The sequence below is a fragment of the Peromyscus maniculatus genome, chromosome 7 (assembly GCF_049852395.1).
Source record: "Peromyscus maniculatus bairdii isolate BWxNUB_F1_BW_parent chromosome 7, HU_Pman_BW_mat_3.1, whole genome shotgun sequence".
In the NCBI taxonomy this organism is placed as follows: Eukaryota; Metazoa; Chordata; class Mammalia; order Rodentia; family Cricetidae; genus Peromyscus; species Peromyscus maniculatus.
Genome location: NC_134858.1, coordinates 55822747 through 55849760, shown reverse-complemented (window position 1 = coordinate 55849760; position 27014 = coordinate 55822747). Strand labels below are relative to the sequence as shown.

The 27014-nt window shown below is 43.9% G+C and overlaps 1 protein-coding gene across 2 annotated transcripts in view; it reads left to right on the top strand.

Moving 5' to 3' along the window:
• Positions 1-27014, top strand: part of Rec114 (REC114 meiotic recombination protein) — a 109291-nt gene that overhangs the window by 63154 nt on the left and 19123 nt on the right. For both annotated transcript variants that reach the window (XM_006971491.4, XM_076576385.1), the window contains one exon: positions 24059-24142. In XM_006971491.4, the coding sequence (XP_006971553.1) occupies positions 24059-24142 (84 nt within the window). The remainder of the gene's footprint in view (positions 1-24058; positions 24143-27014) is intronic.

Below are 27014 nucleotides of genomic sequence, written 5' to 3'. Positions count from 1 at the left end.
CCTTGGCGGTTGTAGCTGTGGGAGAACCATGTTCTTAGCTCAGAGAGCCTCTTTTAAAGTTTTGTTCTTGGGGAGGACCTTGAAGAAGATCTGCCTGAGAGCTGCGGTTCACATGGAGAATACACACACATCCTTTTCCGAATGACAAATAGTAATTATCCATGGCCTTCTCTTCTTGTGAATGAACATTACCATATTGATGTAGTTGTTTGTAAAGAATGCCTCCACAGAGCGTTACTGGCTCTTCATTTACTTCCTGAGTCCACTCCATTTTGACAAGCAAGGAGGCTTCCTTGTTAATCTTAGAAGCTGATTGAATCTGGTCTTTTACTGCATCCATTTCCTAACAATGGAAGGTAGTGAGAACTGAGGGGCGGGGCTCTATGCTGTGACCTTCCCTTTTTAAAATCTTTGCTGGGTCTTCTTGGCTCTGCTCTTGACGTGACTTCTTATTGTCTAAGCTATGCTGAAATAGCAAGGCGTGGCCTTTGTAACAGGACAGCCTGTTTGCTGTGCTGGTAGACTCCCTACTGCTCACGAAGTCTAAGACGATGCCTGTGGTGCTGATGTCTCGTGGCTGGAATGGCACTAGAAGTGAGTGCAGGTGGGAGTGCTGTGTTTTCATAGTCCAGGAAACCCACAAGAAGTCAACGCGAAGTGTGAGCAAAGCAAATTAACTGGTCCGATAAGAATGAGAATTTAATTCACACATACATGTGGTCTTATCCAAATCATATTCAGTCATTTGTAGAGTCATTATTACAGTTGTAGTGAGGGACAGGTGTAACTTCATGAGTGGCTTTGATAAATGCTTTTATTTACCTGAGAGGCCGATGATCATGCCAGGTCCACGGAGATCCTTTGGGACATGGAGAGCAACATAGGTCTGGGAGGTTCATGTACCTGCTCCACAGGCAAGTTTTCTAAATCACCAAAGCTCAACAAGTGCTGGTTGTATAACAATGGAAATCTTTGGTTTATCAAATGGCATCTATACCCAAACTAAAGCAAAAAAAAAGGGGGTGGGAGGGTCTTAGAGTAAGAAAGCCTTTCTAGCTGGGTGATGGTGGTGCACGCCTTTAATCCCAGCACTTGGGAGGCAGAGGCAGGTGCATCTCTGAGTGTAAGGCCAGCCTGGTTTACAGAGCGAGTTCTAGGACATCCAGGGCTACTGAGAGAAACCCTGTCTTAAAAAACACACACACACACACACAACAAAAAAGCCTTTCTAAATTAAAAATGATGCCGGGCGGTGGTGGTGCACGCCTTTAATCCCAGCACTCGGGAGGCAGAGGCAGGCGGATCTCTGTGAGTTCGAGGCCAGCCTGGGCTACCAAGTGAGTTCCAGGAAAAGGCGCAAAGCTACACAGAGAAACCCTGTCTCAAAAAAAAAAAACAAAAAACAAAAAACATAAATTAAAAATGAAAACTTACAGTTTAAAGTTAGGTGCAGGGGTGCATTACCCTAATCCCAACATTCCAACACACTGGAGGTGGAGGCAGACAAATCACTGTGAGTTCCAGGCCAGCCTGGGCTACATAATGAGATTCCTTCTAAAACCAAGCCAAACCTTATGCTATATAGAGTAAAAGATCGATATAGAAAAGACACATAGAATAAATAAAAAGAAAGAAAAAAAGGATTGATACAGTTTGCTATATGAAGCCCTCCAGACTTTTTTTGTTTGTTTGTTTTTTGTTTCTGTGAAACATGGATTCTCTGTGTAGCTTTGAAGCCTTTCTTGAAACTCACTCTGTAGACCAGGCTGGCCTCGAACTCGCAGAGATCCGCCTGCCTCTGCCTCCTGAGTGCTGGGATTAAAGGCGTCTGCCACCGCCGCCGCCGCCGCCGCCGCCGCCGCCGCCACCCAGCCCGCCAAACTTTTATATGAAGAAAATAGCATAAATAAGGTTTGAAAGTGAGAACTCATGATAGGACACTAGCTCAAACTGAAGCATTCATTTCCTGTGTTTATAAATGCCTAAATTGATAAAGTATAACCCAGCTACAATGAGCAACAGAGCAATGTGTGTATAACTTAACTAAAAATACGTCCAACACCCATAGCTGCCTGAATGTGCATTAGGCGTAGGTTGGCACTTCACAAGAATGTGAAGTCAGGGTTGTCCTGAGGAAGGACACCTGGGTGACTGGGTGGCACGGCTGAGACTTACTCTTGTTATTCTCTCTCCATTCATAAAAACAAATATTAGACCGCTACTGTATGTGTGTGCATACCGCATATTTTATCCACAAGGTGATGACAGTATTTTTGTTATAACAGAGTTCACGAGAATTAACAAAAGGATGTAAGGCTGTTGTGTAGAAAGCAAAGGCTTAGAGCACAGAAAAGAAAGAAGACATATGAATGAGCTGTCGAGTGGCAATCAGCACGGCGTGGGCATCACTTCCTCAGGAGGTGGGTCCTAAGCACCCAGGGCAAGGCCAGGGCCGTTTCTGCACCACCCACGGCATCCTGTGCTGGCCTAGTTGTGCACTAATTTCCACTGTAATCTCGAGTGTGTTTGCTTGTTTTCTCCTCCCTCAGAATCAAAACTACAAGCACTCTGAGGTCAGAGATTGTGCCTTCTGTATGTTTCCTAAGCTCGATACTGTGTCTGGCCCACAGAAGATTGCTTGTTGGTGAGCAAATAGAATACATCTTTTCATTCATCTACTATGGAGAAACTGAATTTTAGCAGACAGCATCGGTAGGCGAGTGCTGGCACCATTGTGCCCTTCTGTTCTGGGGGCATAGTGTGTGGTTTCTCTCTGACACATTGCCATCGTGTGCCGGTATTTATCAAGACCTCTCCACCAGTACACAGCTGTTAACCTTTGGCCCAATTTTGCTTCTTAAAATGACATGAAGATAATTTAAAATATACTCAAAACAAAACAAAGCATGGGCTGAGAGTAGAGCTTTATTGGTAATGTACTTGCCTGGAATGTGCAAGGCCTTAGGTTCAATCCCCAGTAGTGAAAAAAAAAAAAAAAATTCACCTAACAGTATTCATCTCAGTGTTCCTCACGGTGTTCTTCATAGTAGGAATAAAGGAGAGGTGCCCATAGTTGTCCCCTTGGCAGAGGGAGGGTTTCTAAAAAGCTGTTGGGTCCACGGTAGACATTAACGATGGTAATTCTTACAAATACAGAGTAGCATGGAAAAGGCTCTGCTGTAATTTCAGGGAAGAGGGCAGAATTTAGAGTATAAGTACAGTGTAATTATAATTATAAAATAGAAGGAACAGCTAGGAGGAAAGCCTTTAAAATGTGAAAACAGAAAAGCATAACTATTTCCTGTAGTTAGAATAAATCTGAGGACCAGTGACTAAAACTCACCATTTTCCCCTCCCTTCATCTCTCCCCTTCTCTCTCTCTCTCTCTCTCTCTCTCTCTCTCTCTCTCTCTCTCTCTCTCTCTCTCTCTTTCTCTCCCTCTCCTCCCCCCTTCTATTTCCATGTTTGGACAAGGTAGTGCATACTTATAATCTCAGAACTTGAGAAACTGTTGAGTTCAAGGCTAGCCTGGGCTACCTGACAGGATCCTATCTCGGGGTGGGCTAGGGCTTGGATGGGAGCTACCAGGCTACCAGCATTTCCTCTGTCAGATTCTTTTTTATTTTTAAAAAGTTTTTTTTTTTTTTAACTTCCAGCTATTTTTATTACTCAAATTTGTTCTCTGACAGTTTTACACATGTATAATGCAAACCGAATACTCACCTTCACCCTCTCATCTCCCTGGTAGCCCTGTCCATTTCCCCTGTTCCCTGTGGGTCTCTTTATCATACTTACATCTGTTAGTTTTAGTTTTGTGACCCCTTGAGTTTAACAAGGGCCACCTGTGTGACTATAGAGCCGTCTGTTGGAGAATCCACAACCTAAGCCAGTGACTGCCTTCTCCCAGAATCCATCTGTAACCAGCAGTTCTGTAGTAAAGGGTGGGGCCTCATGAGCCCCCTCAGCCCTCCAGGACAGGGCAAGTCTTGGTGCATCCACCACAGGTACCTGCAGTTGTTCAGCTCACGGCTGCACTGGTTGTGTGCATCTAGAGAATGGCATCTTGGGGCCCTTCACCCTGCCTAAGTCTCCTCTTCAGGCTTTTCTGTACTCACTGCCCCTCGTCTGCAGTGTCCCCTGAGCTCAGAGAGGGTGGTATAAAATGTCGTGTTCGGTGTTGAGCCCTCAACTGTCACATTCTTGCCTCGGGCAGCACCGTTTGTTGAAGATGCTGTCTTTTCTCCAGTGTGTGTGTTTGGCATCCTTGTCAAAACCAGGTAGCTTGTAGTTGTGTGGACTCATAGCTGGGCCCGCCTCTATCCTGCTCGTTAATCTGCGGAACTGCGTCTGTGCCCGTAACCTGCTGTTGGTATTGCTATGGCTCTGCAGGACAACGTGAAGTCAGGGACGGTGGGTGCTGCCTCCCGCAGTGTTCTGTTTGTTCAAAACTGCTGTGGCTGCTCTTGGTCCTCCGCATGTCCATGTAAATTTTAAGACTGATTTTTCTGTATCTGTGAAGACTGGCCCTGGAATTTGGATTGGGGTTGCATTGATGTAGATTGCATTTGATAGGGTGGTATGCCACAGTATTAATTCTGTCTGTGAACATGGAAGGTCTCTGCATCTTCTGGTGTCTTTTTCTATTTCTTTGATGCTTTAAAGTTTTCATTGTAGAGATCTTTCTTGTCTTTGGTTTATTTCAAGGCTGGTGTTCGTCTGTTCTCTTTTCATCTTCTTGTTCTTCCTCCTCTTTCTTCAGCATTATAAAAGAGATTTTCCCTGATTTTATTTTCAATTTTATCATTGGTATATGGGAAGACTGCTGATTTGTGAGTTGATTTTGTGTATCTTGCCACTTTCAAGGAGATTTTGGTGGAGTCTTTAGGGTCTTGTGTATAAAATAGTGTCATCTGCAGATAGGAATACATTGGCAATGATTTTTTTCTATTTGTGTCTTTTTCATTTCCATCTTGTTCTGTTGCTCTCGCCAAGACTTTAAGCACTGCCTTGTTCCTGATCTTAGTGGGATGCTTTGAGTCTGCTCTGCCTACATCATGTTGGCTACAGGCTTGTTGTCTATAGCCTTTCTTATGTGAAGGTGAGCTTCCTCCTTCCCTGCCTCTCCATGACTTTCATCAGGAAGGGGTGCCAGATTTCGTCAAACCCCTTTCTGTATCTGTGATTACTGTCTCTGGCTTCATTTATGCAATGGATTGCATTTAATTACATATTGTAAACCACTGCTGCATCTCTGGAATAGTGCCATTTTGGTCATGGTAAATGATCTTTTTGCTATAATCTTAAATTCAGTTTGCAAGTATTTTATTGACCATTTTTTCATCTATGTTAATAAAGGAGATCAGTCTAATTTTTATTTAATCATTATCTTTTTTTATAGTTGTGGTATTAGTGTAGTATTGTCTGAAAGTATTCCTTCTTATTTTAGGAAATAATTTAGTAGATGGTGTTAGTTCTGGTAGAACTCTGTAGCAGATTCAACTAGCCTTGGGCTTGTTTTTTAGTAGACTTTTTATTACTGCTTCAGTCTGGTTATCTATTGCTGATTATAAATCTGTTTAAATTATTTTATCTTTGTTTAATTTTGTTAGGTCATATGCATCTAAAACTGCATCCATTTCTTTTAGATTTTTTTCCCAATTTCATGAAATACAGGTTTTTTAAGGTATGCTTCCTATACTTTTCTGAATTTCATTGATGTTTGTTGTAATGTCTCCTTTTTCATTTTTATTTATTTGCATTTTCTTTCCCTTTGGTTAATTTGGCTTAAAGTTTGTCAGTCTCTCATTTTTCCAAAAACAAAACAAACAAAAAAAACCCTCTTTGTTTCAGAAATTCTTTGTATTGTTTTTTTTTTTTTTTCTCTATTTCTAGTTCATTAATTTCTGTTTTGGTCTTAATTCTTCCTATTTACTGTTTTGGGGTTGATTTGTTGTTGGTTTTTCATTACGTTAAGGTGCTTCATTAATTTTTTTTTTAATGTAGGCAGTGCTATGAACTTTCATCTCAGAACTACTTCCTTGTATCCTATAAATTTTGGTATGTTGTGTTTTTATTTTCATTCAAATTCTAGGGATTCTTTTTTATTTCCTTAATTTCTTTAGTGACCTATTCATTGTTCAATGAATTCATTGTTAATCTCTAGGAATTTATGGACTTCCTATAGTGTCTCTTGGTTTAGTATCTAGCTTTATTCAGTTGTGTTCACATAGGATGTTATTTTGACTTTCTAAATTTGATGAAGCTTGCTTTGTGTCCTAACACATGATCCATTTGGAGAAAATTCTGTAACCTGCTGAAAATTATGTGTATTCTTTAATGTTTGGGTGGAATATTTCATAGATTTCTGTTAGATTTATTTGCTTTATCGTTGCATCTAACTCTAATGTTTCTCTGTTTTTTGTTTTTTGTTTTTGTTTTTTTTTTTTTTTGATCAGATGACCTGTGTATTGTTAAGAATGGAGTATTGAAATCTCCTACTGTTCTCTGTGTTGGAGTTAATCTGTGACTTTATATCTAATGGTATTTGTTTTATGAAATTGGGGGTAGCTGTGTTTGGTTCATAATTGTTTAGAATTATAATATCCTCTTGATGGCTGCTGTTTTTTTAATGAGTACGAAGTGACCTTTTTCAAGATCTCTTGGATGAGTTTTATTCTGAAGTCGATTTCCTCAGGCATTAGAATACCCAGGCCTGCTTGTTTCCGAGTTTGATTTGCTTGGAATACCTTTCCTCATCCTTCTGTGCTGAGGTGGTATCTATCTATGATGATGAAATATAGTTCTTGGAGGCAGCATAAAGACAGGTCCTGTTTACTAATCCAATCTGCTACTCTGTCTTTTTAGTTGGAGAATTAGGAAAATTAATATTCAGAGTTACTATTTAAAGATGTGCATTGGAAGATGAAAACCTGAAGCATGGCTGAGATCAAAGGCAGCACATGCCAACACGAAGTGACCTCGTGGGAGCTCCAAGGGGAGCCAGGGGGCAGCAGGGGAGTCTGCAGAGCCCGTCGTGTCCCTGGAAAAACCAGAGAAGGGCAGGTCTGTGGGAAGATACTTTTAAAAAGTGGACTCCCAAAGTTGGAAGGAAAGATGGCTGAACAGAGTCGGATGCAGGGGGTAGGGGTGTCAAACTACAGACAGCGATGCCATGGCCATGCTGTAGCCAGAAACCATGTAGAAGCCCATGATCCATGCTGCTGCTGACTAAAGGGCAGGGAAGCTTCCTTTGCAGTGGTATCGATGGCTGCAGACTCACAGTTGAGAAGGAGAGACCCTGGAGGCTTCAGTGACAGCCTTTCCCCACCCTACCCCCCAAAAGAAACAGTCAGACAGCAAGCATTTGAAGAGAACTCTTAAACACGTGTGATAAGGATGCTGAAGTATCGCTCTCCACAGCTGGTGGCCTCTGCTAGGGGTGAGGTAGAGGAGGGTGTAATGCTAAAAAAGAAAGGCGAAGTGGGTATCTTTTGGTGGGTCCTGCCAGGGTGTGCCACTAAGCAAACGCGCCATTGACAACAGAGGTGTGCAAGAGGTTTATTGGAGGACGGAGAAGGGAGAGAGCGAAAGGCCGTGTCAGAGTGGGAGACAGAGAGAACAGGGGAGAGACGAGGAAGAAGAGAGGCAAGGGAGCGAGCTGGGCCTGGTGCGCACTTTTCAGGGGTGCACATGTCGCACAGCTGGTGGAGGAAAGGCACATGGGGACAGGTGAATCCGTAACTTACCTGCCTTGGCCCAGGCAGGCTGCTGCCACAGCAGAAATTAACAGAAAGACTCGGTTTTCTTTAAGGGCCTGGTCACTGGGAGCCTCACCATGCTCCAGTGAGTACATGGGCAACACAAAGTGGACTTGGGGTTTTTTTCCCCCTTTTTTATTTATTTTGTTTGGGGGTGGTCATAAATGGGCAGCGGACATGGGAAGACTGGGAAGTGAATGGGATTGGGGTGCATTATGTGAAATTTTCAAATAATGTTTCAATAAAAACATTAAGTTAAAAAATATGCCAGGCAGTCATGATGCACACCTTTAATCCCAGCACTCTGGCGGCAGAGGCAGGTGAAAGGTGGCTCTCTGTGGGTTCAAGGCCAGCCTGATCTACAAAGTGAGTTCCAGGACAGCCAGAGCTGTAACACTAACAAACCCTGTCTCAAAAAAACAAAAACAAAAACAAACAAAAAAAAAACAAAAACAAAACCAATGATATGGTTCAGTAGATGGGGATATGTGTGGAAAAGCCTGGTAACCTGAGTTTTGTTCCCAGGACCCATGTAATGGAAGGCAAAAACCAACTCCCACAAACGGTCTCTTAGCCTCTACATGCATGCTGTGGCATGCGTGCATCACACACACACACACACACACACACACACACACACACACACACAAAACATGTAAAGAAATCCATTCTTATTATGTTAATGTTGTGGTGTTTTTCTTAGATCTTTTTTGATTAACTGTCCCAGCATTGTTTATTTTTGCATGTGGCCTCTTAGTTATATTTATCCTTCTCTTTAGTCTGAAGAATTTCTTCCTGGCCATCCAAGCAGTGTCAGGCTTGGGCTCCCTCCCGTGGCATGGGCCTCAAGTTGGACCAGTCATGGGTCGGCCACTCCCACGGGTTCTGTGCCGTTATTGTCCCAGCACGTCTTGCAGGCAGGATAGATTGTAGGTCAAAGGTTTTGTGGCTAGGTTGGTGTCCCTGTTTCTCTGCTAGAAGCCTGGTTGTAGAAGATGGCCAGGTCGGGCTCCATAACCCCCATTAATAGACTTTTCTAGGGTCACTCTTGTAGATTCCAGGGAGTTTCCACTGCACTAGGTTTCTACATTGTTCCCCACTACCCCCCAATTCCAGTTGACTTTCCTAGTACTCTCTCCCTCCTCCCCACCCCCTAACCCTAACTGATCCCTCCTGTTCCCATACCCAGCTACCCCCAGTCCACCTGAAAAATCTATTCTATTTCCCTCTCCAGAGGCAGGAAAGCTCAGAGACCCAGGATAGAACAAAACAGCACTGGCAAAAGAAAAAAAGTCAATGAAATGGATTCCTATTGATATTCTGCCATACTCATAGATCTGTACCTAGCCCAGTTGTCATCAGAAAGGTGTCTTCCAGCAACTGATGGGCACAGATGCAGAGACCCACAACCAAACACTGGACAGAGCTGGAAGATGGGGAGGAAGGATTGTAGGAGCCAGAGGGATCAAAGACACCAGGAGAACATGGCCCATAGAATCAACTAAGCAGGGCTCATAGGGGCTCACAGACTGAAGTGACAATCACACCCTCTGTGGGTCTCATCTAGGTCCACGGCATGCATATATGTTATGGTTGTGTAGCTTGGTGTTTTTGTGAGACTCCTAACAGTGGGAGTAGGGGAGTGTCGACTCATTTGCCTGTGCTTGGGACCCTTTTCCTCCTACTGTTCCAGTTTAGCAGCAGAAGAGTACCTTGGCAGATCCAGGCCAAGAAATGCCACAGAAATCACACCACACAACGGATCTCACAAGAGAGATTTATTGGAAGGGGGTTGAAAGGCCCCCTCTGAGCGGGAACAAGAGAAACAGACAAAAGAGAGACAGAGAGTCGGCTGTGATGACAGGGACTTTTTAAATATGTCAGTTTGGGTGGCTGGCGATGATGTGGCTGCTAGCTTGGAGTGGCTGGAGGCAGGCTGGGGGAGCACCTGATTCCTATACTTCTGGGTTTCCTCATCCAGCCATGATATGAGGGTTTGTGTCCAGTCTTATTGTTAGGCCATGCTCTGTGGGTATCCCTTGGAGACCAACTGTTTGTTTGATTCTTTGTTTGTTTGTTTATAAGAAACAGGAGTTGATCTGGGGATGGTGGGGGAGGGACCGGGAGGAATGGAGGAAGTGGAAATTGCAGTTAGAATGTAATATATTTTTTTTTAAAAAAAAATTTAATTCTTCCAATACCCTCTGTAGAGGATATATGTAGTGGTCGTATGAACTTAGTCTATTTTTATCACGGCAAGTCTTTGTTTCTCTTTCAGCTTCTTTGTTGTTGTTTTGTTTGTTCTGATATAGGGTCTTGTCATGACCTGCACTGCTTGGTCCTGGAAACCTGCCTGGGGTGGTGAGGGCATGAAGAAAGGACAGACACACTTAAAAAAACGCTGGGATTGCCTGGCCTGTTCAGGCTCTGAGAGAGCAGTATCAACTACTCAACAAAACCCGGGAACCTCAGCACTTTTATTATGCTAGTCTTGATAGGAGGTCTCTATAGGGGAGCAGTCTCAGGTTTCAGTCATCTGGGAGGAGGCAGCTGTGGTTGCTAGTGTTTGTACACACTGTTAACGTTCGAATTTGAACCAGAGGAAAGTTTACCATCTGTGATGTGTGAATGAGAATGGCTCCCATAGGTTCATAGGTTTGAATACTTGGTCTCCAGTTGGTGGCCCTTTAGGGAGGATTAGGAGATGTGCCCTTGCTGGAGGAAGTATGTATGTCACTGGGGGCAGGCTTTGATGTTTCAAAAGACTTGTGCCAATTTAAATTCTCTTTCTATATACTTCCTACTTACAGATTAAGATGTGAGCTCCCAGCAATTCCTGATGCCATGCCTTTGTTCCATCTTCATGGACTCTAACCCATTGAACCTCTAAGCCCAATATTAAACACTTTCTTCTATAAGTTGTCTTAGTCATGATGTTTTGTTACAACAATAGAAAAGAACTAAGACACTAGGCCTCTTGAGCCTCACCCTGGGGGACATCTTTGCCATTTCCTTTGGTCTGAGGCATTGGGTCATTGGCATGGCCTTGCCCATATCAATAATACACATTTACTCAGAGCTTCCTTGGTTCCCCATAGAGTTTTAACATGTAGACCAGGCTGGTATTAAACTTACAGAAATATGCCTGCCTGTGCCTCCTGAGTGCTGGGATTAAAGACTTGTGCCATTATACCTGGCATTATTTCTGCTTCAATTTTAATGGGTAGTTTTGCTGGGTATAATAATCTGGGCTAGTAGTTGTGATCTTTTAGAACTTGGAATACTTCTTTTCAGGTCCTTCTGGCTATAAAAGTTTCCATTAAATTATCAGGTGTTACTCTGATGAGTCTGTCTTATATGTGACTTGGCACTCTCCCCAACAACTTTCAGTACCCTTTCTTTAGTCTGTGTTTTTAGTATTTTAACTATAATATATTGTAGATTTGTTTTCTGTTCCTGTCTATTTGATGATCTGTGGGCCTTTCCTACCTAAATGAGTATCTTTTCCTGTAGATTTGAGAAATTTTCTCTCATGGTTTTTATTCAAAATATTAACTATGCCTTTGGCCTGGAATTCTTCCCTTCTTCTGTGCCTATAATTCATATGTTGGCATTTTCATGGTACTGGCAAGTTCTTGCATGTTTCATTCATGAATTTAAGTGATCATTTTCTTTGAGTTCCTATACCCTGTCTTCAGGCCTGGTTACTCTGCCTTCCACACAGTCTGTTGATGTCGCTCTTTCTTGAACTTTTCAGTAGACTTGCTGAGTCCTCCACTCCTCGGTTCGTTTCAGTTTGCATTTTCTCTAGTCTTTCTATCTCTGTATTGGATTTGATTTAAAATTTCTGGATTGTCCTAATTACCTCATTCAGCTGTTTGTTCTAATTTTCTTGGCCCTTAGTCATTTTATTCCTGTCCTTTTAAAATCCCCGTGTCTGTGCCCTCTTTGAATGAACTGAGCATGTTTACAATTGTTCTTTTGAATTGTGTGTCTTGAGTTTTGTCTAAGTTTTCTCCTTGAGAAACATTCCTATGGGATTGGTGATTTTGGCGAGGGATATATCATTTTTATCATACCGTTTGTATTTTTGCTATGAGACCTGGACATATTGAGTTAGAATGTCGACTGTCTTTTGATGTGAGTTTATGTCCCAGATTTTGAAGGCAGGGCCACATTCTGGGACAGGTGTTTTGGGGAGACTCTGGGGGCAGTGTCAAGGGGCAGAAGCCTCAGTGGAGGAGTGGGGGTGGGTTTCTTACTGGTTTTAGTGTAGGTCCAGGGCTGCAGCATCTACACAGAGTGGGTAGGGCATAAGGATCTAGAGGTAGAGTGGGCTGGGGTCCAGGGTGGAGCACCTAGAGCTCCTGGGATCCAGGGGCTGCATCGCTGAGGTCCAGAGCAGGAGGGAACAGGGTTTCTTGCTGTGGCTGGGCTTATGGCACCCCTGTGTGATGGGGCCATGTGGGTTTGGAGGTGGCCAGATTATTTTAAAAATACACTAATATGTTAAAACAACTTGTATTATATTAGAGTTAGGTCTTGGAGTTTCTTTTTTGAAACAAGTTCTTATGATTATAGTTTTAACTTTAATAATGTTTCCACATTTCAACAAACATAGTTAGAGCTGTGTTTTTACTGAGTTGCTAAAGTTACAGTTGCTCAAAGTATATTGGCAGTTGAATTTTAAGGAATGGTATGAGCTGAACCAGGTCTCACCATATGTTGAAGTTCTAACCCCCCAGTGTGATGGTATTTGGAAGTCAGGCCTTGGGACGTGATTAGGTATGGATCATGTCATGGAAGGAAGTCCCTAGTGAAGTTAGTGACTTTGTAGGAAGAGAGAGAACTCTTTACTATCTTAAGCATGCACCAAGAAAGCCCATGTGAGCACAAGGAATGGATGGCTCCACCAGCCAAGAAGTAACCTTCGCTAGTCCTTCACATAGCCTGCCTGCTCCTGATTCCAGATGTCTCAGCCCTCAGAACCGTGAGAAGGAAATGCCTGTGGCACACCCAGTGTGCTAGCTAGTTTTGCCAGCTTGGCAAATCTAGAATCATTTTGGAAGAGGGGACCCCAATTGAGAAAATGCCCCCACCATATTGGCCTGTGGGCAAGCCTGTATGGTGCCTGTCTTGATTGATTATTGATATGGGAGGGCCCAGCTCACTGGTGGTCTTCAGTGCTATAAGAAAGCAGGCTGAGCAAGCTGAGAGCAGCAACCCAGGAAGCAGCATTCCTCCCTGGTGTCTGCCTCAGTTCATGCCTCTAAGTCCCTGCCTTCCCTGGATGATGGGCTACAAACTGTAAGATGAAATAAACCATTTCCTCCCCCAAGTTGCTTTTGGTCATGGTGTTAGCACAGCAATAGAAACCTGTCCAAGACACCCAGCCACTGAGCTAAGTGTGGGCAACTTTTCATGAATATGAAATGCTATTGAGAGCACATAATATCTACTTTTATTTTCCCATAATGCTTTTTGTTAATTTTGTATATATGTGCATGTCCATGTATATGTATATATATGAGCTGGACATGTGTATATGTGAAGGCCACAGGTTGATGTTGGGTGTCTTTCTCAACTGTTCTCCACCTTGCTTTTTGGACACAGGGTCTCTCACTGAACCTGATGATTGTCTATGTAGCCAGCAAGTCCTAGGGATCCTCCTGTCTTTATTTCCTGGTGCTAGGATTACAGTTGCATGCTGCCACACCTTACTATTTGTTTATTTATTTGGTACCAGGGACCTGAATTCTGACCTTCTTGTTTGCCCAGCAAGAACTTACTGACTGGGCTATCTGCCCAGCCTCCTCCCCTAGTCCATTTTATTAAGAAGGAATTGAACATAAAGATCACTTCCTATAGCTTTAAGCTACCAACAGAATTAGCATTCTGATTATTAGTGTTCTGAGTGTCTCTGAGGGCTTTAGATAGACACCCACAGTTAGCCTAAAAACAACCCACCATGGACTTTAATGATCTTAGAAGTTTGGAGCAAAACTAGATTTCCCTGGGAGTGTTAAATCATAAAAATCAAAGCCAAGATAGGGAAAGGTCTCTCCAGGAGCTAAGAATGCTCTCAGGCTTACACTGGAGAGAAAGTAAGCTAAGATCAGCACACGAACATTAGAGAATGTGCAGGCAGAGAGCTCAATACCAGCAAAGTTGTATTCAGGGAATGTGCTGGAAGATGCTGACAGCCAACGCCCTGGTGTTTTATGAGACTACCCCTTAGATTCCCATTCCTTCCTGGGAGCGGAAAACAGTACTAGACATGTTGTTCTGTGACCTTGGCCTTCCTTGTCTTAAGAGGCATCGGGGTTAGAAGGCTCCTGGGACTTCATGGACGTTTATGATCTCCACATCTCCTATTTATGAGTCAGGTGTGCAGTGCTCATCTACCTCATTCTGCCTGTGTTTTCCCTTGCAGCTCGTATAGAGATCTTATTTTTATCAAGAAAAATAGGAAACTATCGACAGATTCGAAGCCAGTGAGTGACAGCCTGTTACATTTTCGATAGAAACATTATTTCTTGAAGTTGTGTAAGAATAGGAGGGGTGGACAAGAGGACACGAGAGACCTATGGAAGATGGGGAAGGCCAGTTTAATAAATCAAGAGAGAAGATGGCAATGTCTGCATGGGGGGGGGGAGGGCTTGATGGAGGAGCTGTGTGCGAGGAAAAAGCAGCAACTCAGAGATGAGTCTGAGGTAGGAGAGATGGAAGGTTTCTGGTCTCTTCCGCCTTCTGAAGGTGGCCCCCTCCCTCCTCCTCCCAAGGTAGGAATTCAGAAAAGAGCCAGCGCTGGAAGCAGGTATGTGTGGTGACCACAGCTCTGGCCATAGGTGGTTGGAGCTGGAGGTCTCTCTGGGCCACTCAAGCAGGATGACTGTCCTAGGGTTCTTTGCTGTTAGCCTCAGGCTTCTTTAAGGGTCTTAGAAAGCTCTGTGCTGGAGACCTGCTATTTACATCGTGACTGAGCCTGAGGTGTGGTGAAGACGGGACACTGGGTAAGGTAGCAAAGGAGTCGTAGAAGCCGGCCCAGAAGGGCTGTGAGAAGGAAGGGCAAGTGGTCAGCTATGCTGCTACCACGGCATTAGGTAAGATTTCAAAGATAATAATAATTGCTGTATTGTTAAGTGAGGAGATGTGGAATTTTGAAAATGCTGTGGCAATTGGGCAGGGAATCTAGATGGATATTTGAGCAGTGGAAGGGAATTAGCTTGGCTATTGTGCTTCTAAAGCCATAAACTCTGGGTTGCAAGTGACGCAGGCCCATCTTACGTTCTTGGAAACAAGTGAGACTTACTGCCTCACAAAACTGCTGCGTACAGAAGTCAGGGTGGGTTTCAATGCAGTGGACCCAGAGGCTCACACAGAGGCCTGCTTTCCTGTAAGGAAGGCTTGCTCCTGAGGGGTCCCAGCAATGGCAGGCTTATTTATCCTTTGTCAGGAGTAGTTCCCTATGCTGACAGGCACCTGTCTACCTCTGGAGCAAGGGCAGGTAAGAAACCAGCCTTGTCTGGAGCCTCTGACCGGGGGCAGCTGATTTCCAAGAGGAAAATGAAGATGTTCCCATAAAGAAGAGTATGTGCTGTGTAGGCAGAACCAGCAGCTGTTCGTGTTTGCTGTGAAAAGAAGCCTTTGGGCCAGTGCATTCCAGCACACGCTTCTGCATGGGCTCCGTGCATTCTGTGTGCCGCTCTAGCGCTAGGAGCATTGGGTCTAGTTCTGATGTGGGGGAAGGGTGGTACTTCATGTAATCTTGAAGACAAATTTGGGCCAACGATCGTAATATTTAAAACTTAAAAACTATTGTATCACATCGCCAGAAGATAGAAAAATGGTATCATTTTGAGCTCTAAAACCTTTTAGCATAATAGGAAGGCCTCTTGGAGAAACTGTGTCTCTCTGTTCAGCCTGCATTACAGCCATGTGGGGTGCCCTGCACTTCCCCAGTCACGTCTATACCACCCACACTATACCACCCGCTTCTTTACTCGGGGCCTTATACTTGTCCTTTAATTTGGGGACGATGTTAGCAGTTTCTTGTTATTGAGGCCTAATTTACATATACTAAAAGTCATCTGGGTGCCTTCCACCTCCACCATCAATATCATTTGTTACCCTCAGAGGTAACCCTTCCCAAGTTGGAGGCCAGCAAAATACATATCTATATGTTCACATCTATATGTTAGATCTTATATTTTGTTTCCCTCTTAAGCACGATCATGTTTTGTTTGTTTTTAATGCTTGAGCACATGTAACTTTTTAGACATCCTTCCCTGTCTATGGGATCAGCACTGCAATTTCAGTTTGTTGTTGACACATTTTTCTTTAAATAATTCTTGTTAGCCTGTTAAGCTGTCCAATATTTCATTTGTCGGTGATTTCTGATCAGACATGATCCTTACATTGTGAAGTGATAGTTGTTTTTGGTGCCCCTTTAAAGTTTGGGGAGTTTTAGGCAAGCAGTTAAAGTACTTACCAGTTTGACCTTTTGGAAACTTGTTTTGATCCTCTCTAGGGTGGGTGTAGAGTGGCCTTCACCCTGCAGCGAATTCAGCAGCATTTTGAGGTGCGCTGTGTCCTGAAGAGCCTCTGCATTCCAGGAAGGCTCTCAACTCGAGCTGTTACTCACTGTGAGGTTGCTCTTGAACAGGGTTGGTGTCGCATCTGCAGTGCCTAGACTGCAGGTCAGCCAGAGGCTCCAGGACCCCGAGGCAGGCTTCGGAAGTTCTTCCAGCAATCCTGTAACCAGCTCCAGCCGCTGCAGACTTTCCACTGCTTTTTCCTCAACTCAGCAAGACTACAAACTCAGCAGGTTCCCCTTTTCTTTGCCAGTCTGAATTCTTTTCTTATTAATTTTTAAAGATTTTTTAAGATGGGGGATTGGCTGGAGACATGGCTCAGGAGTTTAGGGCACTTGTTTTTCTTACAGAGGACCTGGGTTTGATTTCCAGTACCCACAATGGTGGCTCAGAACCATCAGTAACTCCAGTTCCAGGGAATCTGACACCCTCTTTTGACCTCTGGGCACCAGACATAGCACATGATGCTCATAAATACATGCAGGCAAAACACTCACATCCATAAAATAAAATCTATACATCTTTTTTAAAAAAAAGGTGTTTGAGACAGGATCTTATGTAGCCTAGGCTGGCCTTGAAGGTGATAAGTAGCCAAGAATGACCTTGAACTCTGGTCTTCCTTCCTCCCAAGTGTTGAGATTGCAGATGTGTACCAGCAAGCCTGGCTTCAGTCTGGAAACTGACTCCAGGCACAAAGCTTAGGTGATCATAGGCTCACTCAGTCTGCTGGTTACCCTTTCTTCAAGTCCCGAAATCCTACTTGACTTGTTTTCATCTATCTCAGTGTGTACGTGATGAGTAGAATTTGTGACCCTCTTAGTCCCTCTTGGGCAGAAATAGCATGATGGCTTTTTAACTTTCACTAGTTTCCTCTCTAAAACCAAGTCAGTGAAACTGCACACTGAAGGACTTATGGGTAATGTCTTCAACAATGAGATGGCCTGGCATTCCTGCGACTTTCCAGGTGTGAGTGGATGGAGTTAAATCATTGACAGCAGCAAGACCTGCATTGTGTTGTCACCTATGGGAAGCAGCGGAGGTCGCTGGACATCACCCAAGTCACACCCACGGGATGCAGGAGTCAGCTTTTCTGAAAAGGTCCTTATTAACCAAACTGGTCACTGAAGCATCAATAGCTACTACAGTGGTTTGAAACAGCAAATATAGTCAGATTATTTTTCAGAGTGTGGAAGTCATTGCTGTCTTCGGAGAATAGTAAGGAAACACACCATTATTTTGAAATCCAACAAAAATGAGAGCTAAAGCAAGCATTTACCCTGCCTTTCCTGTCATTACCTAGAAGAGTTGATTGTAAACTGTAGATGAAGAATTCTCTGAAAATGTGTGTGTGCATGGGTTTGAGATTACGAACACACCATGACGCTGGGGATCAAACCCAGGTCCTCATACTACTGAACTATCTCCACAGCTCTGATCTCTTCTTCTATGGTTTTGTTTGTTTGATTTGATTTTTGAGATAGTGTTTCACCACATAGCCCAGGCTGGCCTCGATCTGAAACCCTCCTGCCTCTGCCTTCTTGAGTGCTGGAATGATGAATGTGTACCACTGTGCTGGGATGAAAGTCCCTCTTCATAAATACTCAAGTTCATACGAGAAGAGGGAATAAAAATACCATTTTTTTTGCAAACTCTAATGAATTAATGATTATAGGCAATGCTCATAGTAACTTAATTCACATACACAAGGACAGAGACATGATGTGTCTGTAGGAGAGTGATGGAACAAAATCCAAAGAAAGATGATAAGCCTGAATTTGACCAGACTTCTTGATCTGTGAGGACTATAGGAGACAGGATATATATGAAGAGCATCCACAGAGGGACAAGAACAGTTTAGTGAGGATGAGTCTGGAGAAGTGACGAACAGTGGGCAGAGTGGCCTTTGCTTTCTGTTTGTCGTAGTGTGCATGTATTTGTGTATGGATGAGTGTTAGTGTGTGGGGTGCACCTGTCTGCAGGTAGGAGTCGGAGGTCAGCCTGGACTGTCATCCCTTAGGATCCATACACTTTATTTCTGAGGCAGGGTCTCTTATTGGGACCTAGGTTTGCTGACTAGGCTAGACTAGCTGGCCAGCCAGCCCAGGGTCCACGTCTCTGCTCCTCACCAGACTAGAATTATAACTTATCATTGTGCATAGCTTTTTATGTGGATTCTAAGGATCAAATTGTTATACAGCCCCTAGTTTATCTTTTTGGAATGGTTAAAAAGCATTCAGAAAGGAATAATACCTTGTGAGCTATGAAAAATTCTGGGCAATTCCGGCTTTAGTGTCCGTGGTAAAAGGTTGTTAGATAGCAGCCACACTTGTTTGCCTGTGGCTGCTATCCCACTGCAGGCCTGAGTTCACATGCGCCTGGAGACTGCAAGACCCACACGCCTAAGATACTTACTCGGCAGCCCTACACAGGGCTGTTAACCTGGATCTAGGGACCCTGTGACTCAACGCTAGGGAAGATGAGAAAAGACAGGGAGACATCTGCAAGACCGAAGGACACAGCAGCCCCATGTCACAGTGTGTGGATGATATTTGGATACCTTTTCAAAAATTAAGGAATATAGAAAAACCCCAGAAGACAGGGAAATGTGAGAGTGTCAAAGGCATTTGATAGCAGGAAGGAGTTTGGGGTTTTGTTTTGTTTTGTTTTGTTTTTTAATATTTTTTAAGGTTTATTTATTTATTATGCATACAGAAGAGGGCGCCAGATCTCATTACAGATGGTTGTGAGCCACCATGTGGGTGCTGGGAATTGAACTCAGGACCTCTGGAAGAGCAGTCGGTGCTCTTAACCTCTGAGCCATTTCTCCAGCTCCGGTTTTGTTTAGTTTGGTATTTTGGTTTGGTTTGGTTTTTTTTTGTTTGTTTTGTTTTCTTTGGGTTTTTGTTTTGACTTGGTTTGGTTTGGTTTTTCAAGACAGGGTTTCTTTGTGTAGCCTTAGCAATTCTTGGCTGTCCTGGAACTCATTCTGTAGACCAGGCTGGCCTCGAACTCACAAAGATCCATCTGTCTCTGCCTCCCAAGTGCTAGAATTAAAGGCGTGTACCACCACCGCCTGGCAAAGTTGTTAATTTTTAAAGATTGGTTTTGTGGTTATGTTTTAAGAAGAGACCTTAGCTCTGAAGAAATACATCCTGGGATATTTACGGATATCTATCTTAGCTTTAGAATAGAATGATCCAGGGAGTGGGTGGCTGTTGAGAGGGTGTGAATGAGGTAACATGGGCTGTGTGATGACAGCCGTAGCCAGAAGATCACTTCATTGTGCTCTTTTTCTCTACTCCTGTGTGCATGTCTGAAAATTTACATTACAGGATACAAAAAAAAAAAATGAATCTGGTGGAGGCAGGGGGGTTGGAAGTTTTAGGGCAGTCTGGATTGTGTGATGAGACCATGTCTCAAAAAAATGAAAGCAGAAAAATAGATATCTAAGCAAAAGGTTTCATTTGGGAATAATAAACAAGGAATAAGATTGTAGTCTGGAAAACTCGCACAGTGCAAGGGACCTCTGGTGTGTCTCAAGGCTTTATTAGGAAGGATAAAAGCCCTGTGAGGTGCGCTGAAGAAAGCCTGTGGACACAGGCCCCTGTGGAGAGCCACAGAGAGATAGCTGATTGGCTCAACCTGCATTGACCCTGTGAGGCCTGTCCCAGAGTCACAGCAGGTGGCTTTGGTGGGGTGAGCTGAGCAGCGTGTCCTGCAGCAGGTGTTTATGACCCAGCCTCTTGACTCTGGGCTGATAACTGACAGGAATGACTGGTGTCATCAGTGTCGCATAGAGGGCCTTACAGAATGGTCACTGTTTACTGTTTACTGGCCTTACTTTTAAATCGCCTGTGGTCCAGCAGGAGACCAACGGGTTGTGTTTCTGGTATGTACCAGGCACAGCATCCACAGCATCCAAATCCAGGAGGCTACAGTGTGGGTGGCCCCTTGGGAATTAGACCATTGTTTCTTCTCTGTTACAACATTGTTTAATGAAGTAGAAATGTCCACATACAAGTCTTAGACTAAAATCTAACCCTGACTCAGTTACAAATTGTTTTTATTGCCCATCTCATTACTCTTTTTTATTAACTGAATAAATAATCATTGGTTATAACTGTTGAAAGTGCACATTTTTTAGGACCCTAATTCCTTCTGCTTCCTTTTTCTTCCCTCACATTGTTGTGTCCTGCAAAGACTCTGTTATTGTGGATATTCCCCATTTTCAGCATAATTTGAACCTCATAAACCCAGAGCTACCAGAGTGAGTAGAAACACATCCCTGAAGCTTCAGGCAGGATCTCGTTTTTTAAATATATCACCTGGCACCTGAGAGCCTGCTCCCGTTCATCAAGAAGCCCTTGGCACCCGGAGCTTAGGACTGAAAGGATTATCAGCAGTTAGTCATCGAGCTATTTTTGTAACCACACTCTCCTCTGCTGCTTCCCTCCGATTCAGGGTCTTTGTAGCAGGTGGGAATGCTTTGTCATTTTCATGAAAGTGAAGTGCCCTGCTCACTTCAAAGCTTATGAAGTCACACTTGGCATGGGTTTAAAGCCGATTTATCTTGCTCAGTACCAGTGACCCTACCTGCCATGACATCCTCCTGGGTAGCGACTGGCTTACACTGGCCAGTAAAGTTGGAGCCAGGAGGCATCTGAGGCTGTATGGAGAAGCAGGCCTGTAATCTCAGCATTTGGGAGGCTGAGGAAGAAGGACTCCAAGTTAGAGGCCAGTGTGAGCTACATAGCAAGACCCTGGAAAGGGAGTAGGGGTGCATTTGAGCCATTGAAGAAACCGGTTCAGTGAGGTGGCCATCCTTGGACTTAGCACCCGTCTTAGGGTCCTTTACTACCTCTCCTTATGGCTTCCTCTTTGTTTATGTTTTTATTAATTTTTTTAGATTGGGTCTCACTCTGGACTTCACTGTGTAGATCAGGCTGGCTTTGAGCTTACGGCAATCCTTCTGCCCCAGCTTCCCAGGTACTGGGAAGCATTAGGTGTGACTTGGGGGATCAAGGACCACACTGTGACTAGACTCTGGAGATGAGCTGCACAGTAATAATGCAGGAAAGCCATTGTGTGCAGCTGTCCTGCCAGAGATGTGCACTGCAGGCCCCTTGGAATCCAGTGCCATTCCAGCCAAGGGCCTCTGGGATACTCTGTCCAAGCTCAGCAGAATAACAGCAGTGAGTGTGAAGAGAGGGAGGGGAGAGTCAGGCACAGGCAGAGATCGGCCTCTCCATCCTATGGTGCAGACAGGCTGCATATGAAGTGCAAAACAACAACAACAACAAGCCTGTCTTCCAAATATAACTTCATTTTAATACATATTTCTTAAAATGGGCGTGATATGAAATATTATCTTATTAAACTCTACTTTTTTCTAGGACTACATTTCACATTAACTAGCTAATCATAGCAGCCTCCTTTGGGGCTGTGATGTGGCTCAGCCGGACAGTGCTTGCTGCACAGGCCTGACCACCTGAGTTTGACCCCGGGGACCCTCCTGAAGGGTGGAGGGAGAGAAACACTCCCGTCAGTTGTCCTATGACCTCCAGATGTGCACCATGGCACACCAATAATAAAGAAAAGTACATAGTACCCACAGTGAGTGTAAAACATGCTGGTTTCACCGGCCAATTTTAATGATTTTAAAAATACTATTTCACAGCTTACTTTGTCTGCATATTGACATATTTTCATATATTGGGTTAAATAAATTATTAGATTATATTTATATAAAATTTAATATGTGGTAAATCAAATTATTATTAACAAAATATGAAATATTAAAATTAACTTTACCGGTATCTTTTTTAAATAATAACTAGAAAATTTTAAGTTACATATGTGGCTCAAATTCTCTTCCTACTGGACAGCACTGATGGAGTTTTCATTCTTTTTTTTTTTTTATAGCTGTATGTTCTGACCTTGCACAGCATCCACAACTTAATCAGTCTGTCTTTGATGTGCACTTGAGTTGTTCTTCCCTTTTAAAAATGCAGGTTGGGCAGAGTCCTAGAGAGATGGCTCAGCAGTTAGGAGCGCTTCCAGCTCTGACAGGAGCTGGGTTTGGTCTCCAGCACTCACATGGCTCACAACCTACTGTAACTCCTGTTCCAGGGGATTCAGCGCCCTCTTCTGGACCGTGCAGGCACTGCAGGCATGTGATGTGCATTATGTGTATGTGGGCAAAACACTCATACACATAAAATCTTTTTTAAATTGCAGCAGGGGCTGATGAGCCACATCAGTGGGTAAAGGTACCTGTCACTAAGCCTAATCACATGAGTTCAGTCCCCAGACCCACATGGTGGGAGGAGAAGATTAATCCCTGCAGGATGTCCTCTTACTTCCATACTTGCGTGAGTGCACCCTCCACCTTTTCCCTCCTGCCAGATTAGATAGATAGATAGATAGATAGATAGATAGATAGATAGATAGATAGATAGATAGATAAACAAATAAATAAATGTAATCAGATTTAATGCAATAATGTCTATCCTATCCATGCATCATGTCAGGATGAGTGCAGGCTGACCTATAAATGCGTCCTTGACACTTGGACTATTAGGCTAAAGGATAAACACATTTGCATTACTAGTGTTATCAAATTGTCCCCCATAAGCACTGCACTAATGTGTGTGTGCTCTATGCCTTCTCCACAGCCTGCTGCCTGAAACAACAGCTTATTGTCTGGGGTATCACTACTACATACTTCTTTTTACTAATCTGGGAGTTTTTGTTTTGTTTTTATTTTGAGACCAGGTCTCATTATACAACTTGGGCAGGTCTCAAACTTGTGGTGATCCTCCTGACTCAGTACTTCTGAGTATTTCAGGTATGTACCACCATGCCAGCCTGAGAAAGTTTTAAGGAGAAACCATAAATGCTTTGCTTGACTTCTTATTCTTTTTAAAGAAGAAACTATTGGTGACTTTCCAAGAAAGTCAAAAAGTTTATCACTAGGGATTTAGAAAGAGCAAACGGGAGGCTGGACCGGCCAAGGGCATTTTCTTGTTTACCTTGGCCTTTGAGTTCTTGACCTTCTCAGGTGAAGACACTGTCCAAGAGGAGTTTTTGCTCATGGCGGGCGATCAGGCTGAGCACATTCAACTCAGGCTGCAGCCCAGCAATGTGCAGGCAGCTTAGGAGCTGCAGGCCACAGGGTCCTCGCTGTCTGTTCTGCAGACAGCGCTAGACCTCCTCAGCACTCTTCGAGACTTGTGCGCCCTCTGTTGCCCTTTCTGCTGGCTCTTCCCTTCTCTCCCTCTATCAGATGTAGATGAAGAACTAATACTCAAAAAACCAAATATTGGAAAACAAGGTTCTTCTGATGAGGAATCTCACCATGCTGCCAGCAGTGGGTCTGATAAACTGAAAAGCGAGAATAACGAAGCCTGTTTCTTGGGAACAGAAGGTCATTTGGGCAGATCTGGAAGCATAGATGTGTTTTACAGCAAGTATGAATATGATGTTTACTACTTTGGTATCATTTTAATACAAAGACGTTAAGAACCGTTTTTTAAATGAGTGCCAGGACTTGGCACTGGTGAGGTGTTCACCTCATCGTCTGGTGGCATTGCTTCCATGGGTGTGAATTAAGAAGAGGACCGACTTATTCATAGGAGGCAGCAACACCTGTCTCCAGTGTCCCTCCCTCTCTGCTTCTGTTGCTAACCCTCCTAATTGCTGTTTCAGGAAGGATTTTCGCTCATTGGCAGCAAGAGCTGGTTGAAGATTGTAAGACGCATGGACTGTCTTCTGTTTGGAACAACGATAAAGGCAAGATAAAGACACAGAGCTATGTGGCCAGCCATGTTTACACTAATGCCCCACTCTTCCCGTTACTGTATGTTTGTCAGGGTTGGATGTGGAGAGCCTCTGGGTGGAGGACCAGTGATAGGAAGATAATGTGTTGAAGAAAGGTTTGCCCAGTAAGCAAGACCCAAAGCAAGCTGGGGCTGCCCCTGGTGTGCAGGTGGCTGGTCGGTATGGCACTGGGCTGTGCAGCCTCTCTGATCTGAGCACTGGGAGCGGGTGGGTTGGCACTATGTGTCTGGGTTAGTTAGATGTTTAAAAGGGTATTTTTGACAGTTCCGTTGAATATGTGTTTTTACTTTTTCTCAGTGTAATATTAAAATATAAGATCTGGGTGTGGTGGTGCACACCTTTAATCCCAGCACTCAGGAAGCAGAGGCAGGCTGATCTCTGTGACTCCAAGGCCAGTGTGTGTGGTCTACATTGTGAGTTCCAAGTCAGCCAGGGCTATGTAGAAAAACACTGTCTCAAACAAACAAAGGCCCTGGCCAGTAAGAAGTCTTAGTGGGTAAAGGTGCTTGCTGCCACACCTGAGAGCCTGTGTTCCATCTGCGGGACCCATACAATGAACAGAGAGCACCCACACCCGTAAGCTACGCTCTGACCCCCATGGGATGGCACCTTAGACAGATCATAGCCCCCTGTGACTCAGCTCTGGGGGATCTTATTCTCTCTTCTAACCTCTGTGGGCACCCACACACATACACAATAAATAAATAATGCAAGTAAATCTTTAAAAATTAAAATTCCTTTTTATTTGTTTGCTAGCTGTGTTAAACATGAGGGGTGATCCTCATGAAAGATACATGCAAACTCATCACCTAGATGATGCCCCTTAAAAATAACCATGAAAAGCAGTTTGTTAACATCCACTGAGCATATAATAGTGAAGTTTAGGGGAAAGGTGCACATGTTTAAGTAACTCACAAACCTTTGGAATTAAAGGAGAGCTCAAGAGCATCCAGTGGACAGATCTTAGCCTGGAGCACAGGCCCCAAAGAGCTTCACAGAGCAGGGGGTCTGTGAACCTAATAGGGATTTTCAGTGACCTCTAACTTGTCGGTTCTTTCTGCCCCGAGTGTGGGCAACAACCTGCAATGGTATGGGATTTCTCCATACAGTGGGCCCACAGATACTCCCCTGTCACAGGACAGTTGTTGGTCTCAGATGCCATTTATGCTCATTGTGTCTCAAGATGGCTACAGCCCTGACATTTAACCCTTTACACTATATTAACAAGAAGGCCTACATGAGCAGTTCACAGGTAGTGTTTACTACTGTAACAACTCCCCATTCTAAGAACTGGTATCTGGGACCACAGGGGGACACAATGCAGAGGTCAGCAGATCCAGCCCAGCTCCAACAAGTGTGTCTTTTGCTTGCTGTTAGATATATGATATTCTTTATCCACAACATATTTCCAGCTTCTTGATTTTGTCTGAGTCAGTTTATTTTTTAAATTATTTATTATTCTCTTGTGTATTACATCCCAACTGTAGCTTCCCTTCCCTCCTCTCCTCCCAGTCTCTCTCCCTTACTCCCCTTTTTCCCAGATCTACTCCTCCTCTGTTTCCCTTCAGAAAAGAGAAGACCTTACAGGGATATCAACCAAACATGGTATAACATTTAAAAAAGACTAGACACAAACCCTCATATCAAGGTTAGAAGATGCAGCCTAGTAGGAGGAAAAGGGTCCCAAGAGCAGGCAAGAGTCAGAGACACCTCCACTCCCACAGTTAGGAGTCCCACAAGAACACCAAGCTACACAACCATGACATATATGCAGAGGACCTGGCTCAGACCCATAGAGGCTCCCTAATTGTCACTTCAGTCTCTGTGAGCCCCTATGAGTCCTGCTTAGTTGATTCTGTGGGCCATGTTCTTAGGGTGTTCTTGACCTCTCTGGCTCCTACAGCCCTTCCTCCCTCTCTTGTGTGGTATTCCCCTAGCTCTGCCTCATGTTTGGCTGTGGGTCTCTGCATCTGCTCCTGTCAGTTATGGGATAGAGCTTCTCTTATGACAGTTATGCCAGGCTCCAGTCTATGAGGACAGTATCATTAGGAATCATTTCATTGACTTTTGTTTGGCATTTGTGTTTGATTCTATCCTAGGTCTTTGAGCTACCCAGCCTCTGGTCAGTGTCAGGTGTAGGCTCCTTCTTATGGCATGGGTCTCAAGTTGGACCAGTCATTGGATGGCCCCTCCCACAAGCTCTGTTCCACCTTTACTCCAACACATCTTGCAGGCAGGACAATTGTAGGTTGACAGTTTTGTGGCTGGGTTGGTATCCCAGTCCCACTCCTGGAAGTCTTGCCTGGTTACAGAAGATAGCTGGTTCAGACTCCATGTTCCCTATTACTAGGAGTCTTCACTAGTGTCAGTTCCTCATCAATTCCACTAGGTTTCTACCTCATCCCCCAAATGTCTCCCAATTCTTTTTGTCTCTCCTAGCACTCTCTCCCTTCACTCCTCCCTGCCGACCTGATCTTCCCTGTTCCCATCCCCACTGGCCCCCAGTCCATCCACAAAATCTATTCTACTTCCCTTTTTCTGGGAGATCCATGTGTCCCTCACTTGAGCCCTCCTTGTTACTTAGCCTGTCTAGGTCTGTGGATTGTCACATGATTATCCTTTTAAAAGTGAGTACATGCCACATTTGTCTTTCTGGGTCTGGGTTGCCTCACTCAGGATAATTGTTTTCTAGTTCCATCCATTTGCCTGCAAATTTCATGATGTCATTTTTGTTTTTAACAACCAAGTAATATTCCATTGTGTAAATGTACCACATTTTCTTTATCCATTCTTCTGTTGAGGGACAGCTAGGTTGTTTCTAGTT